Source organism: Nasonia vitripennis, chromosome 3, assembly GCF_009193385.2.
Source record: "Nasonia vitripennis strain AsymCx chromosome 3, Nvit_psr_1.1, whole genome shotgun sequence".
Taxonomy (NCBI): Eukaryota; Metazoa; Arthropoda; class Insecta; order Hymenoptera; family Pteromalidae; genus Nasonia; species Nasonia vitripennis.
In genome coordinates, this window is record NC_045759.1 from 7,311,919 (window position 1) to 7,329,844 (window position 17,926).

General features: G+C 47.3%; 1 protein-coding gene across 17 annotated transcripts in view; it reads left to right on the plus strand.

Moving 5' to 3' along the window:
• LOC103317445 (dystrophin, isoforms A/C/F/G/H) overlaps positions 1-17,926 on the plus strand; it is a 218,745-nt gene that overhangs the window by 175,309 nt on the left and 25,510 nt on the right. For all 17 annotated transcript variants that reach the window (XM_031926602.2, XM_031926610.2, XM_031926616.2 and 14 more), the window contains 3 exons: positions 6,462-6,606; positions 10,427-10,550; positions 12,311-12,474. In XM_031926602.2, coding sequence (XP_031782462.1) covers positions 6,462-6,606; positions 10,427-10,550; positions 12,311-12,474 — 433 coding nt within the window. The remainder of the gene's footprint in view (positions 1-6,461; positions 6,607-10,426; positions 10,551-12,310; positions 12,475-17,926) is intronic.

Sequence of the window (17,926 nt, forward strand, 5' to 3'; positions counted from 1 at the left end):
GAGAGATGACGCGCGGAAGAAAGAGCGCCGTTTGTATTCTCGGGAAAGATATACTCGTGGAAGACACTCAACCGTATCACGAGATAACGGTAAAAACATCTCCTCGAGCGCGGAGTAGTGCAGGCATCTCTCCTGGAGCTTAAAAAACTCACGACTCCTGCATAATACACGCGGCGTTATTAAAGAATTCTTGCGTTTTACTCTGCCCGTCTCTCCTAGAAATGCCCTTTCGCAATATCCATCCGCCGTATCATACGTATACACAAGCGGCGGCGCAAGCTCTCGGCGTAGCCCCGGACAAGAGTCGAAATGGAAAAGTAAAAAAGGATCGAGCTTTCGCTCGCGTATAAATAATACATCGTAGACGCTTCATACACCGTATAACACCGACGAGATCGATGCAGCGCGACGTACGCGTCGCAATTTTTACGCGAGATTTCCGCGGCAATTCGACGACGACGCCGAGTGAAAACGTCGCCGCTTGTGCCCCGATTTATTTATTCAGCGCTCACGATCGGTTTCGAGTCTGCATTTTCGTATCGGGATCGATGGAGGCATATTCGAAAAAAGTCAACATTAAAAATAGCTTAATTATATACCCTTAAAAAAGCTGCATCCCTCTAAGCTCAGTCTGAATAAACAATCTCCGCTGGCAACGCAACCGCGGCGTAGTTCGGTCATTTTTAACGCAATAACCTCTCGCACTGCAGCCGGGCATTTTTCAGCCAGGAAGTATTTTTTTCCTCTCCACGCGCTCGAGCTTTGCGCCATTGCGATTCGCCCGGCTCACACTGACACATTAACTTACATTTTTTACTCTCCATTCTTCTGGTCCGTCTGCTAGTCCTCTTTGTAGGCTCTGAAGCTTCGCTCCCCGCGGGGCGTCTTTAATTATTCCTCCTGATTCGTGGCCGATCGTTAACCGCTTCCTCTTTGTCTGCGAGTGCAATGCCTCCGCTGCTGCTGCTGCACTTTGCGTATACTCTTTCTCTCTTTGCAGTTCCTTCGCATTTATATATACTTATACACACACACACACACACACATACAATATCCATCGTCCCGACGGCTGGCTCGGATTATTTATATATGCGGTGGAAGTCGCCGCGGCGTTGTTCCTTTTAACGACGCGATTTTATTCCATCGAGAGGCGAGAAGAGAGATTTTTCGCCGGAAATAATGCCGCGGCGACCGATATTCTCTCTTATCCTTATTCTTCTTCTTCTTTTGGAAAAAGGATCGCGGTGGGTTGGGAGAACCGCGAGCTTCGGATTATGCACGTGGATGTATGTGTGTGTATATTATTTTTGAATCAATGCGGTTATACGCCACATGAGCGCCGCGGGCAACAATGATATAGCGTCGAATCCGATTAGCCGTAAGGACGTTGCACCATCCTGTACTAATATAGATAATCCAAGCTGTATACGCGGAGCGATCGATTCAGCGCGTTTGATCCTTTTTCGGTGTACCTCTAGCGAGGAAGCATATCCCACTCGACTCTCCGCAGCCCGGAGGATAATACGTCTTATCGGAGGACTCGAGAGTAGGATCGATAAGACGCGGCCCTTCAAGGGGATGTCGGAGCTGAAAGCACTGTTTTCCCTGTTACTTTGCTAACTTTCGATGATTCGAATTTTGAATTTTTTAACGTCTCCTTTCTATTTGTTTACCTGAAGAGTGAACCTCGAGTAGACGATCCATCCACGTTCATGCATACAACACTGAATCGCGCCGCAGATGGGACACGTCGTCGTATACTATACGCGCCTAATGAATGGTTGCGTTCGCTCGCGCTTGTGTTTTACGCGCCGAGCTAGCTGCAAAAGTGCGGAGAGACGCGCCGTAATGTAGACTCGTGTGTCGCGTCTCGCGACGGGATGGATACATCTATATTATACTCTCTCTACTCGAGAGCTGAAAGTAAGACCGGAGTTTGATGGGACGAGCTTGTTTATGCCTCGCGTGATCAAAGTGCGGTTTCTTATCTTGAAAAAAAAAGGATAAGCGATCGGCTGTATACTTCTGAGTAAAAAATGCGGACGATATTAATCTCTATCCGAGATGCTAGTCGCGATTGTTTACGGGGAACGTCTCGATCCGGGGAAGTCCATCAGTCAACTCGGATCCGGCAAAGTTCGGAGAACACTATTTTCCCCGGAAGTTCGTATTCCGTCTCTCTCCCCCGTATAACCCTCGAGCATACACCTGCTCCGAGAGAACTTGGGTAAATAAACGCGGCGACGCGACGCGACTGTGGGAGCTACGGCTCCTCAATAATTTATCAGCCTCAACTGAAAGAGTATAGAGCGTAGAGAGCACATGTACGTGTACGCGTACATGGATTATGGCGGAGAGAATCTTGCATTATGGGCAATTTTTGCCGAGGGCCCTCTAAAGTTGCGAGTTCGAGTGCTGCCGCAGCCTCGTATATCTATAAGCGTCTGAATTATCGAGTGGATTTACTAAGATTTTCCGGATAGAGTTTTATAGTATAGATACGCAAGTGTAGGAAAAGCAATTATCAAACGCGAAATTCGACCCGTACGCTGAGACACGGGGTCGTAAATACGCGCGCTCTCGGCGCAGTTTAATTATTTATTGCATAAATTATTACAAGAAAATTTTGTCACAACACCGAGAGAGAGAGAGAGAGAGAGAGAGAGAGAGAGAGAGAGAGAGAGAGAGCCATTTACATTTATATTGAACGCCGGGGAGCTCATTTATATTTGAAGCAACGCCGGAGCAACGAACGCTTAACTGAATATCGACGGAACAGCATAGCGGCGGCAGCGCAGCTTCTGCCGACGCTAATAATAAACGAGCACTGCAACTATAAACGAATATCTCTCTCGGCGAGTGTGTCATGTATACCTGTATACCGGTTAGGAAAAAATTTCGTCGCGCTAAAATCGAGCTTAATTAATTCGTCCGCTCTCTACTGTATCTCGCTATACATAGCTACTTGTAAGTAGGAAACGATCATCGGAATTCCGAGGGAGAGAGAGAGAGAGAGAGAGAGAGAGAGAGAGAGAGAGAGAGAGAGAGCAAGAGCTTTCATATTCCGGGTAAAATATGAATTGCTGGAAATTACCGCTTTCAGCGAAGGCGCAAAAGGAAATTTTATTCGTCGAGACTCGCAGCAGCAGTAGCGGCGGCCTTTCGTACATTAAACAGCGAAATGAAGAATATTAAATTACGAATTATACGTCTCCGGTAGTGCTAAGAGTCATTTCTCTCTCTCGCGCGCGCGCGCAGCTATCTCGAGGAATGATTTAATTTGCCCTTTTCGCGCGCGCCTGTTAATTTCGAATATGTATACTTGAATTTTCACTTGGGATTTTTGACCTCGACTCCACAGCTGAAAACTGGAAAAAATAAAACTATATCCATCTCTGCATAGACACGAGGCTCTCGGGTCGATGCGGCTTAATAGAATGGCTTAATTAAATTTCCTCGATTAGAGGCTAATCGAGTTTAAGGGATGAGGCTAGCTGCTGCGCTCGTACTCATCATTCATCCTTTATATGGACACCCATGTGTATAGCTGTATCCGCACATAGCCAAGTTTCGCTGGAACAATATTGAATACGTAAAGGCCGCACGAGGATGCAGCATAGGGGCAAATGAGTCGCGCTATTTTCGTCAATCGCAAACTTCGCCTCCTGACGTAAAATCGATCGACTGCGCACATCCCTCTCTCTCTCTCTCTCTCTCTCTCTCTCTCTCTCTATCTATCTCTCTCTCTCTCACTCACTCTCTCTATGTACATCTCTCGTCGCCCGGCGACATCTGCAGCAGTAGCAGCTACTCCTCCTGACAGATTTATCGAGTTTTAGCCGGGGCACAGACACTAGAGCTGCTTTTTCCATTATAAACGTTCTCTTTCTTCTTCGCTCTTTCTCTCTCTCTCCTTTTGGGTCGCGAAATATTTTTTAGTCGGAGAGAGAGAGAGTCCAGCTATATCGCGAAATTTAATCGGATTTTTCGATGCGCGATTTATGGATTCTTTAGTCGGGGAGTTCATTCGCGCTCGGTCGGCTGGAAATTTTTCCTACCTATGCAGTCGCCCAAGAATCTTCCCGATATGTGCGGAGGAAATTGCTGGGATATGCAGAATGTGTAACTTACAGCGCTTGTGTGTGCAATAAATTAACCGTTCGCGCGCGAGAAAAAGGGCTCGTTTATTGACCGTAAGGATATGTATCTCTGCTAGGAATAACGCCGGGAGATGTTCGTGTTATATCGATGAAAAATCGCTTCCCCGCAGACTTGATTCATTATTCTCCATAATATAAAGTGTAGAGGACTCTGCCAACATTTTTACACAGAGATTAGGTCGAAATCCGCGCTCGCGCAGTTAGATACTCGATTACGCAACGTCGAGGGGGGCAACTTAGTCAATTAGATAAAGTCGATCAACCGGCGTAATTAATCGGCAAACACTCCATCCTTGCGACGCGCCAGATTTCCGGGGATTACGATCGGTTTAAACTAAAGCGCAGCTGCTCCCCCTCCTGCACACAGTGACATTTTTTTCGTGCGCGATTTTCTATATAAGCTTATTACGCTGTTACGCTTTAATTACTCGAGAGCGGTGTAACGAGTGAATTTAATAATATACCTGTATAAGCCGGAAATATAACTACGTCGGGGGAATTGATGCCACAGGCTGGACCGCGAGGATTTAATGCGCGAAGATGGCCGCAATTTAGCACCGCGTATACTTCGACACAAGAGAGCCCGGCATTAAGGTTACTGATATTGCGAAACCTTCGCGTTCGAGCCAAACTCTGTTATTAACTCGATAGCGGCGTATTATCGAATATTCGCGCTGTTAAAAAAAGTACAGGTATTATACATATAAACAATACCGGCGATAAGACGATCCTGTGAACCATCCGAGCGGAAGTCGCCTCGAGTTTGCACAAAGAGACAACCGTCATAACTCAGCTCACCGGACGACAATCTAAACCGTGTAGCGTTAGTTCCACACAAGAGAGAGAGGGAGAGAGAGAGAGACGGACCATCGAACTTGCGCCGTAAACTACGACGAGGACTATTAGTTCCACCGAACTTTCCCTCGTCGTTATGCGCAGCTTCTCTGCTTCTAGTGCGATGTAATGCCGGTTTTTACGATTGCGCGCGAGAGCAGCGTCTCCTTGATGAGGATGTAAATGACGCGGGGGTGGAATTGAAATTGATTAAAGGAAGGCTCTTCCTCACTGTCGAAAGAGAGCCAGTTAAATATGTCGTTTTGAATTATTCTACTACCTCTTGGTGTGTGGGTGATATACGTACCGTAAATTTCGACTGTCGCTGCTGAGCCGGAAAGCCGAAGTTCCGCCATATGAAAAGACATTAATTATTTCGAATTTATACATGTCAGCGTTGAATATTTCACTGCACTTGCGAGAATCGATAACTTTTATCTATACACGCACATGCGCCCGATATGAAAATTCTAAAAAGTCGCTGATTAAAAGCAGCCTCCCGAAATATTAATTACTTCCGCGCCGACTGAAATTTTCACATTTCCCGGGCATAATAATTCAAAAACTTTCCCGCCCGCTCGCAGCTTTTTTTTTTTTTTTTAAAAAGGAAGCAAAAGAAAAAGAAGCTCCAGAGCGCCTCGAATCCATCTCGTAACGACCCCCGACTTCCCTCTCGCGAAAGTGCACCAATAGCAACAATGGCGCGCGAGAGGCCATCAGAGAGCCCCCAGCGGCAGCCGCTGGTTGAAAAAGCGCCGGCACTCAGCTTCTCGCCGCGAACTTTCATCGGCGTTACAATAACGAGGGAAAATACGTATACATACCTCCGCAGCCGCGCGATACGCACGAAAGACGGCGAAACTGCGCCGGAATATAAATCCAAGTCTCTCTCTCTCGACTTCGTCCCTGGCTGTGTAGATGCAGCGCACGATCTACCTCGCGAAATCGACGTTTTATTTCCTCAGTCGTGGATTTGAGAAGCTGCTCGCGAGAGAGAGAAAAAATAACTGCAGCTCTTATCGCCCTCCGCGCGCGCGCGCGACGCTTTTTTAAACTCGAATGGTTGGGTGTGGTGCGGTCCGATCTGTGCCGCACAGTAAAAGTGCCGGGGAGTGCGCGTGAGTTGTTATTGTTATTTTTCACGCCGAATATAGCAGCTTTGGCAGGGGTTAATCGAGCTCATTACTATATTGATGAGCGTTTTTGAGGTAGCTGATGGTAATTTTGTGGGCATGTATAGCTGGATAATAATGGAAATCTGCGGTTGTAAAGAAGCGATTGTTATGCTCGGGGAAGTCGTTGCAGGGCACTTTTACTGCGCAAAACGCTGCATTACGGCCTTGTGTAATCATTATAACGCAGATGTATAGGCTAAAGCTCCGTTATATGTATTCGCTTTAACGGCGTGTTTGTTTCGTGTAAACAACGAGAGTATGATTAACCAAACGGTTATTTTTTTCTTTACAGAAACCGCCTGGAGAGCAACACCGAGCACTGGAACGCCCTGTTGCTGTCGCTGCGCGAGCTTATCGAGTGGGTGATCCGGAAGGACACCGAGCTCACGGGTCTCGGCCCTGTCTGCGGCGACATAGCTGCTCTTCAGAAACAGCAGGTACGTTATAGCTATTATTAGTTTCTATCGCGTCCAAACGCATCGCCGATTAATAAATAGCTATGTATACTCGACAAATACACAACTCGCTCGATGTATACATACAGCAGCGCTCATAAATACGCGTACGGGAACTGATCGCATACTCGATTACTCCGCGCGCGCTGCGTTTACCGTAATCAGACGTAAAAAGCGTATATAGGTGCTGTGTGCATTAATAAACGCTCGTGCGTGCGTGCGTGTGTGTGTCTATTTCGGAATAGACTGACCTGTGCAGACGTCGCTGAAGACTGATGTGTATTAAATTTGCTATTAAACTAGTTCAACGGATGCAGTTCGTGGAAATTTAAATGTAGTATAAAAATAAACTCGCGTACACACGTGGTAATTACAACGGTTCCGTAACCATCCGCTAATCCGGAGAACAATGCAATACGCACAATACCTGCATCCCACGCACAATAGGCCGCCTTAGAGCGGAGCTTCCCCCCTTGTACACAACTATAGCCACTCGTGCATTTTACATGACCGGTAAGTAGCCCAGGCGCACCCACGGATCCTCGAAACACATCGGGCAAGTAGCAGCAGCACTCGTCCCTCGATACACACGCGCACACACACATAGAGGGAACGCGTGTGTCCGATTATTCGTACAAAACGAAGTAATTGCCAGCGCCTCCGAGGCGTCAAAGTACGCCTGCGTCTAATCCCGATTAGCAGGGAGCTGGCTGATGTCCGGGCCAACAGCCTGCGGCGCTAGTCCCATGCCACTGCTGCCGACGAGATAAGGCAAGCTATCGTGTATGACATCGTCGCTGTGTGTCTCGCTCTGTGCGTGTGTATTATATGGATATGGCTCGGCGAAAGAGAGAAAGATGCCTATAACCGATAAGGTTCGAATTGTCCTGAAATCGTCTCTGTATTGCTAAACGAAGAAACGCTTATAATCCGTCAATTCTCGCTGCAATTCAGCCGGCTTTGAATATAATCTTCAGGTTAAGCAGCGCCGGCAGTCGGTGTAAGTTATACGCACGGCTGAGCTTATATCACGCACCGTGTTAATAGCCCGACGGTGCGGCTCTCTCTCTCTCTCTCTCTCTCTCTCTCTCTCTCTCTCTCTCTCTCTCTCGAGCTAAATTAATTACCGCTCTCAATGATTCAATCAGAGACAGTCTCTCGTTTCCTTTCTATATATACGATAATCAAAACGTTAACGCTGTGTATTGCACGAAAAGCAAAGAGCTGTATATTATGCAGGATAACATATTCCAGTCTTTTCATTAGACGAGAGCTAGAAGAGTATGCAATCGACGCTTCGACACGAGGAGAAAATTTTTGCAATTCCCGAAAGCCTCATAATCGCACCTTTACGAGACTGAGCGAAGGCCGAGGCTATCGAGAGGGGACCTTATCACAGGCACAGCTCTCGACGTTATATTACAGGCCGAACGCGTTAAACGATCCAATATAAAGCGTAATGACATCGTAACGCCGAAAGGGAAGATATCCTATAGGCCGCAGTGCACACACACACACACACACACACACACACACACACACATACACTTCTTTTCGCTCTTCGGGGACTTGAGCATAGGGAGAGGGGGAAAGCTGGCTTTCAGTCGAATGAGTTTCGGAATTTCGAGCATAACCGGCCTTGGTATCTCCGCCGAGAGTGTGTTGGTGTATAGCCTCGGCCGAGGTTTGTACTTTTAGCGGATTAGCCGCGGGGATTCAATTAGGTGCTTGCGCACATGCCAGCAGTAGTATCGGGTTAGTTAGGGTAATGCCGGTTGGCTGCTGCTACACTGTGTGCGAATGGGACCTGTGGATATGGTTACGGCTGGATTTTTTTCTAAGATACCTGAAGATTACTTTTCAGTCGAAGTTTTTTTTTTTTTTCGTCTTCCCGACACCACTTGAATTTTCCGCATAGAAACTTTCACATTTTTCCCAAATCTGAATCGTAGAACCTTATCGTAAATACTCGTCCTCTTCTATAGAAATCTTGCTGTGCGCACAAAGACGCCTGGAGAAATTATCATTATATCCATACCGAAACCCCGCATTAATCTCACGAAAGCTAATAACCCGGGCTAAATCTCACATCCACGGCCGATCCATCGACGAGGCCGTATCCTCCATAAATAAAACTCTCCGGATAATCCAGCGGACGATTACTCACATAATTTCCACGCGTATCTTCCTAGAGACAAAGAGAGAGAGTGAGGGACGAAAATTCCGCGTCAGTGTGTGTGTTGACTTTACTCGCGGCTGGGCGCACCTGCGCTCGAATTTATGCCCCCTTGCGGTTTCTTGACGAGAGGATGTGCTGAGATGGATCAACGGATCGATACGCGGCGGTTGTTTATGTTTTTACGGGATTTTCATCGCGTTCGAGATATGTCATGCAAATTATACCGCGTGGATATTGTACACGCTTGCGTTTGCAATTAGCGCCTGTGTCGATTCTGTAATAAGGCGGTAAACAGACGAGGCCGCGGGTGAACACACTTGGCTTATGAAATTAGCGACTCTGTACGAACGCGCCGGGCAAATACAAAGCTGCACACGAAAGCATCGAAATTGTCATCATCGTACGCGCGGCACAGTTAATTCATCCTCTCGGGAAATATTAACGCGAGCTTGTACATTAACGTAATCGCGCCGACGAAATTCAACAAATCCACGAGAAAAACGTACCGGACGTGATGAATTTCTCTCTCGTCAACTTTTCATACCCTCTTTTAATTCCTCGAGCTCTGTAACATTATTACGCCATTCATTAATTATCCCCCTCTCCTTCTCTCTGGCATTGCTCATAATTATTCGCTCGCCTCCTGCGCGAGTTAAAAAGAAGAGAAAGGCGTCGCTCGTCGTCGTATTAATTAACTTCTTTGCGCGTGAGCGCCATCATTCACGCGAGTGAATCTTTCGGGCGTCGACGTATAGCGAAAAAAGAGAGAAAATTACGAGCTGTTTGGGCCAATTAAATCGTCCGTCGCCTCGTTCTTCATCGAAATACTCCAAATATTCAGCTAACGTCAAGCCATACACTCGCAAAAAGAAAAGAAAGCTCTCGCAAGCACGAAAAGTCCAATAGCTCTAACCGAGCAGCCACGCATATGCGAATTAGTCGGCTGGCGTTAAACTAGAGAAAGCGGGAGAGATACAGGTCTTCAAAAGATGCTTTTCCAGTGCACAAAGCGCGAAAGAAGAAGCTGCACCGGTGGCAGACGTCGTCTTTATATGCGCAGCAGCGATAAGCGCCTACTCTCCGGTTAATTTATTTATCACGCCGGCGAGCAGAGGCAAAGCCGAATAATCCACTTCTCGCGGCCTCGTTTGCCTGTCTGGCTTCTTCGCTTAAGCTGTACTGCTGCATCGCGCACAACTGCTTCCTTCCGCTTATCTTTTTATTTCTTCGAGCGGTGTAGTAGCTTCGAATTTTATTTAGGCGTCGATTTTTAGAAGCGAGAAGACTGGGTCAAAGGGGTGAAGATATTTCGAGGACGTAGACGAACTGAGTGTTAAGATTTCACGAGGGATTTTTCTGGAAATTGGAGCGGATAGGAGAGGAAGTTTGACAGTTCAATAACCAATGCTTTTTTATCGATAATACCACGAATAAAACTATAAAAAAAGCTCATCCGCGAGAAAGCAAAGCGCAAAACCTAGTTTAAAATAAAGTATACAACAACAAGCAAACACTGCACGCTCGATAATTCGAGGAAACAAGCTTATTCGAAAGCTCGCGTAGCAGAGACGACGCATAGCATTGCTAATTCGAGCCCTGTGCGCGCGTGTGTCTGTGTTTCAGGACGATCATCGAGGATTCCGGCGACAACTCGAGGACAAGAGACCAATCGTCGAGAACAGTTTGCTGAGCGGCCGACAGTACATTGCCAATGAGCCGCCTTTGTCGGACACCTCGGACTCCGAAGGTGAGTTCTCTATCTGTTTCCCCTCTCGCTTGCAGGGCTGCACACTTCTCTCCCTGGAGTCCGATTTTATACGCTTCCCTATTCGAACAATCGCCGGCAGCTGCATTTAGATTGAGCGGTTTTCGCGCAGGAATTCAAAACAGCGTATTACGCACCAATTCGCGGTAATTCGCGTTTTTAACGCCGTTGCGTAAAGTTGTACACAATGATAACATAATCCCGCGCGCGCTCGCGTGAATCGATTCCACAGAGCGGGGCGGAAAGGAGGAACAAAAAAAAAACAGCTGCAGCGGCTGACGAATTCGCGCAAGCTCGTAAACGGTCGAAATTCCCTGCGAGTCGCATCGAAAATAACCTCCAATTCACGGCTGACACAAAGCATCCATCAAAAGCCAATGATTCGAGGAGTTTTCGCGCCGCTCGTTCGACGCAATAAACACGAATGAGCGTCGTCAAACATGCAAAATCCTCATAACCGGTGCATGCAAATTTCTTCCCCCCCCCCCCCTTCCGGCGTTTCTCTATTTTCTCTTCTCCCCCTTTTTTGCGTCACACCGTCGGTGCGAATCGAAACACTGCTCTCCCGTGTATAAATCGACGGCGAATTCATCAGTGCGTGAGCTGCAATTGAATTTGGTTGGTGCGTCGCTGTTGTAAAAATTGGCAGGATTATTCGTTGATAATCGAAGTTTCTAATCGATTCGATCACCAGAAGCGAAGAATCCTGTGAAAAGCTCTCTCCTTCACATCCAATAAATCGGCAGCGCGCGACAATAGCCCGGGAAATTTTCCGCGGGAAGAAAGCCACGCACACAGTCTCAATTAATCGCGGCCAATGAATCACGCATCGCTTGCGCCTATCGCTGCCGTAATTTTTACGCACATGTTTAGCATTGATAACGCGTGCGCGACACCGTGGCCGCGGTTATCTGCCTGTATTTGTGTACGTGTATACATATAGCAGCTGTTATACAGCGGCCCGCGGGCCGACTCTCTCTCTCTCTCGCGTTGATTTACGCGTTTACTGCACCGGCACATTCTAAATCTGCGCGAATACAACCTGCCGGCTGTTACATTCCGGCTGCAGTGACGCGGAAATTTTGGGATTTCGAATGCGCAAGCTCTACGCCAAGTGTATATAGTTAGCAGTGCTAATCGAGAGACCGGATGATTCAATTTTAATCGCGAGACACATTGCGGGGGGGGGGGGAAGGAATTTTCCGCTCGGATGCTGATGATTGCGATTAGATCGCCAGCCGCTTTGTCACTGAAATTTTTTCAATTTCACGCAGACAGTCAACGCTATAACGTTAATTAAAAGCCATCTTTTACGGGGGCGTGTGTGACGCTATCGGCGAACATCAAATTTCGGCGAAATAGAAATCGCGAGAGGGAGAGAATACCTATAGAGCTGATCCTTAATGAAGACGTATAAACCAGTGTGAGCTCGCGCTCCGATGGTTTTTGGACCGTTCACACGCGCACGTACGAGCAGTTAGTACAGCTCGATCTCGCGATTTGTGGCAACGAGCCGCGAACTGTAACGGTACTTTCTCTTCCGATCGTGTGGGCTGGAAGTCGGAGACTAGCACTGTGTGATTCGGTGCGCTTCCTCGAAATTTATTGGCTGCGTTCTCTACCTTCGCGAGTTTTCACGGATTTCTCCGGAGTTATTTAGGAGCTTTAAGTGCGACTCAATGTTGATTTTAAACTTATAATTGAACTAGAACGCTTAAAAAATCTCTCTTCATCTTCAACAGGACGCGACCTCGACGGCGACTCTCGCGGCTACAGGAGTGCCGAGGAGCAGGCGCGCGAGCTCACTCGCAGCATCCGCCGTGAGGTTAACAAGCTGTCGGAGCAGTGGAACGCCCTCATCGAGCGCAGCGACGCCTGGAAAAGGAAGCTCGACGACACCGCGAGCGTAAGTACAACAAAATATTATTTTTATTTTCGCCTGTTATAATTGGAGATCGGGGTGAACGACCCAACATAGCTGAAAGAGCGAAAGTCTTGCATAACGCTGATGTACACACACAGACGCACGTGTTGTGCATACAGACTAATTAATAGACCGAGCGCATTTTGCATTATGATAATTGACACGACAATGCTAAGCGCCGACGTGTATTCATGATACAGTTTGTTGCGACTGCTCCGCCTTTTGTTCTACGCGTGTAACGCGAGCCGTTATTACCAGCCGTCGTGTAAGTGTGATTTTTGCTCGCGTTTGCGCAGTGTAATTATACAGCCTACGCAAACCGTCGACGAACGCATCGATTCCATCTCGAATAAGCCATGCAGAGCAACGATCTCTCCCCTCATACGCTTGTTACTTTTTCATCGCTGAAACTTTCATAAATCCGACGGATCGATTCTGTAATGCGATTGTGTTCGAGCTCTTTGTTCGCGCGCCATAATCGCAAGCGCGCGATCAAACGCTTCTCTCTCGGTAAACACTGGCTTCCCGGCGAAAAATGCGCTTCTCGCATATATGCAAAAAATGCGTATTATACATCCGCAAAAGAAAGTAAAACGCGCAAAGAAAGCACAGCAGCAAGAGGACCGAGAAGTTGAAGAATCCGCTTTGAATTCCGCAGCGTATAGCGAGCTTTCTAGCATATTTCGAAACTCGCCGAGAAAAACGAATCGCCCGCACGCATACTCTTACTTTTTATTTCATTCCCGCGTGATATTTGCCCGCATCTCTCTTTTGCAGCATAGCCGGTATAAAAATCCTCAACAATCGAATACCTCGGAAATCAGGCCAGGCGAGTTTAAATTCTCGATAGCGCGTGAGCGTATAGCAGGAAAATCAGCGCGCGATTTTCTCGGGGATTTCAGGCCACCCTCTCTCCTCTATAGCCGGCGTACAAGGGCAATAAAGCGAAAACGGCCTGGAGCCATCGGTCACCTTATCCGCCTCGTAAAAACTATACGCGATAATCTGCAGCGACGAAAAAAGAAGGAAGCGAAAGCGCGCGCGATAATTCGAGGGGGCGCGGCAAAAAGAGTGCTGCCCCTCTGCCATCTCGTATAAAGTTAAATACTTTGTTTTTCCGGCCTCGATAAAACGCGTATACGGTTAGTGTTATTGCGCCCTTCTCGTCTCCACATTTGAATCCCGAGTATTATGTCGCGCCGGGACGCGAATATGAGATTTTCTCGCGCTTTATACGCGCGCGCGCGCGCGACGAAAAAGAAAAGCTCCATTCGGCCGGTATAAAGGCTCTCGCAAAAACGAGTAATAAGCATCAGAACTACTCCTAAAATTTCCTCTCGCTCTCGGTTACAGTGTTTCCCTTTTGATTCCATTCATTCCGAGCTTTTATATTCTATTCTCTTTGCTTCCTTATTGCATTCGCCCTCTCCTCGGCACAGCGCTTTGACGTTACTATTTCCTTTTTCGGCCGGAGCTTGGCCTGCGCAAAGAGAGAAAGAGCCCTCGTAATTGCTCGCTACACGAATTTCATTCTATCTCTCTAACTAAAAAGAAGAGCCGAGTTGATTAGCGGCGACGCGTCGAGAGCGATAAAACCGAGCTCGAGCAAACAAGCGAAAGGGTTAATCGATCCTCATCTCATCGAGCCTAAGGCGAGGTATACGGTCTCTCTCTCTCTCTCTCTCTCTCTCTCTCTCTCTCTCTCGCTTTTCTTATACGAGCGTCGCGCGGCCGTATCCGGAGAAGACAATCGTCCGCGGGTCCGTTTCCATTTGTCGAAACGACGTCGATCCCCGTCGCGATAATAATCGCTATAACCGTGGGTGGCGCGGAAAGTGCGTACAAGTGGCTTCTCGGGGAGGGAAGATGACGGGATATCGTGGTTTTTTGGCTTTTTATCCTCGAGGGGTGCGACGCTTGTAATTGGCGAGTAATCGGAGAGCTTTTTTTTTATTTTCTTCCTCCCCTAGTGCTGAGCCGATGCTTAGTGCGGCGTCAGTTTTATTAGCGAGGGGCGGGCGTTTGATGAGGCTATTGGGTTTTATTTTTCTCGGACGCTTCAGTTTTCCCTGGATAGTTTCGGAGAAGAACGATTGAAAAACGGAACGATAGGAAAAAACAGTCGGTGCCCGCATCGACCGTGAGAGCTGCGTCGTTTTTTTACCTCGCGGCGAGCGATTCAATTAGCGAAAACTAATCTAACAGCCGTCGAGCGGATTAATTTTCGAGCGCATAATTGGATAATCGATACTGATGTAAGGCCGTTAATGCGGCGGGGCCGGTCTGTGAGGCGCTCGTCGCGCGCTGCGCACAATTATTTTAACGAACTGTTATGGATGGAAATACGTGTGTGCGCGCGTATGTCTGCGGGGCTCGAGAGGGTTACTAACAGACAGATATGGCTCTAACGAACTCAAGTGCTCTCTCACTCGCGCTGTTATGGATGCACAAGAGGTTACAAGTGTGTACGTATATTCCTCGTGCTTTTGCAAAATCCTCGTAACTTGGAGTGTCCCTCTCTCTATATTGCGTAAAATTCAAGTCGTAATGAAGTTGTACTCTTGAAATTTCACAGCATCTAAATTTGTTTATCGACCCGTAAAGCCCCGACGAGTCAATCCGTCAGTCATCCCGGCCGAGCGATCCTAATCTCCGACGTCCTTCTTTGGCTATAGATGCAAATGACGTTTACGGGAAGCAGGAGAGAGGGGGAGACTCGATCCCTTCCGTCTTTCGCATCCGCGGTATCAATCGCTTTCTCTCTCTCCGCAGCTGAGCTCAATTCCGACGAGTGGCCACTTAATCACTCAATTCGCTACGCTCGGTCAATTAGTTGATTACCGCGGATGAGTTTGTAAACTCCGCGAGTCAGATGCTGCTGCTTTTTCGTTGCGACAACTATTCCGCCATACGCTTACGACATCCCAGTCTAGTTTTTCGAGTTATCGCGAGAGAACCGAGAGTATACAGTGCGTATAGGCATGCTATTATGGGAAAAAAGAAGGAGAGGCGCCTCTGCTCCGTCAATTACATAATTGAAGGATCTCGCGTAAGAAAGAGGAAAGAGCGCAAGAAATCCATCGGCGATAAGCCCGGTAATTCCTACTAGCGGATCCGACTCACGTAGCCTCGAGACGACGAGGAGGAATGCACTCGAGGCGCAAATATTTGCCGGCTTGTTCGCCCGCCTCCGGGAAAATCGTTTTCTTTTTTTCTCTCTCCTCTCCCTCTCTCGAGGAGAGCCCACCTGCTACGATCATCCTTTTTTCGTTGTTTTCTATTTTATTTCTATTCCGCTTTTTACCGAACGGGCGTGAAAACTGGCGGTTATAATAACCGAACTTTTGGATTTATTATATCGCCCACACGTACGGAACACTATGTATAGAGAAAAAATGAGATCGGATATAATAAACTTACTAATTACACGAGCGTTGTTTACCCAATATCCTTTATTCAACGCTGAAACTCAGCCGAGCTGAAATCGTACTCTCTCGGACTGAAAAGAGGAAGAGAGAGAGAGAGGAGAGCTTAGCGGTTATTCTCGTCCGAGTGCGCGATTGTATTCTGAAGTTTCGCCTGGCTAAATAACCTTTGAAGTTCATCGCTGCGGCCCACAATGCCGCGCCGACGTCTAAACAAAGTTTAAAATTTATATACGTAAACTAATTATAATTGCGGCTGGTTTTGAATTCAAGAACAGTGGCATAACGAGGCTCGTTTTTGAAACTTCTGTGTTTGTTACATTTCGATATTATATAACGTTGTAAAAACATCTCCGGCGTCGTAATATTCGTCGAAACGCAGAGGCGCATTTTATGCAGCGATAATAAAGTCCTGCCGCCGGATAATCGCGTTACCTGCGCTACCGACCGTCAGACTCTCCCACTTCCTTTTCCGCGCCCACGCGATGTCCTCCCTGGACATAATGTCGGTGCATAATATATGCCCCGCAAGAACGCGTCTAGTCATTACATGCGCTTCGGAGCGTGTATAGGACGTAGGAAGTCGTATATGCTGTATCCTCTTCTTTTTTTTAAAAGGTTCCGCTCGGATTGGTGCCGATTGATTTTTGTTGCTCGAAATATCGGCTACATCGAGTTATAGCGATATTTTTTTTTCTTCTCTCGACGGAAAGTTCGCCGGTGCACATATAATTATCAGAAAATGTGAAAACTGCAGCGGAACGAGCGGTGGAATTTTAACGAATTCCTCGTTAAAATACTCGTTCGCTAAGCGGATACGCACGCGGGTATTTTTTAATCGCGTATAAACGCTCTTTTCTGAAAAGCTATCCTGATTAAAACTTTGTTTGATGTCGCGCGTGTAAAAATAACCTTTCTCTCATGCAAATGCGCAGCTTTGCGCGTTTCCTTATTTTATAAATGGCACTTCAAAGCGAATTACTGGATGTACTGCAAGTTTCATTGTGCGAACCTGAAAAATGTAATTATTTTCAACTTTATTAAAATCTCTATTTCCTCAATGAGGCGAAACGTTTCGTGGAGAACCAAAAAATTACGCGCTCGCCCTGCACAAACACGTGCTTTTCTAGTGTTTCTCTCTCGAAAGACCCTTTCTGGCAATTTTTTATCAAGCGCTTTCGCGCGAAATTTTCAAATTTCCTCTGCTGAGGTGTAAACCAACCGCGTAAGCAAGAGAGAGAGAAAAAAAAACCTTCTTGAGTACAGTGTAAAACTACTCCCTCTCGACGGGCAAAAAACTTTTTCTCAAAGAAATTTCTCCCGAGCAACAGTGAATCCCACGCTCTATTCCCACATCATCGCTCTATAATACAACACAGACATACACGCAGGGAGAGAAAAAAAAATCCAAAGCGAGTCAGAAGCGCTGCTGCACAAAAGGGCGAAATAAAACAAAAGCCCGCGGCAGATATCTCCTTTCTCTCTCTCTCTCTCTCTCTCTCTCTCTCTCTCTCTCTCTCTCTCTCTCTCTCTCTCTCTCTCTCTCTCTCTCTCTCTCTCTCTCTCTCTCTCTCTCTCTCTCTCTTTCGAGCTGCTCCGGGGCCTCTCCCGTTAGCCCCGTCGCCGGCGGCCGAGTTCAGCCGATCTCAGCCGAGCGCGAGAGAGAAAAGGATAACCTAACTCTCTGCCCCTCCACATCCGATCGCGCACATTGAATCCTCGGTTTCTTTGTCCCCTTCTCTCGCTCTCACTCTCTCACATGTGTGTATGACGGGTCCGGCCGGTTTGCATGTGTTTCGGCGTCTTCAGTTTCACCGCTGCGGCTCGTACGCGCGGCTCGTGTGCGTTAAAGTGTCGCGAAGGAAAGCGTGAGTTTGTTTGTTTTTTTCGTTCTTTGATTGTTGGTGGATCGATTGAAATTCTCGGGAATTTTAATCGAGTTTTGATTTGTGCGCAGTGGAACAGTGGAGAGAGTGTGTTAGTGTCTGTGCGAGGGGATTCCCTTGAGA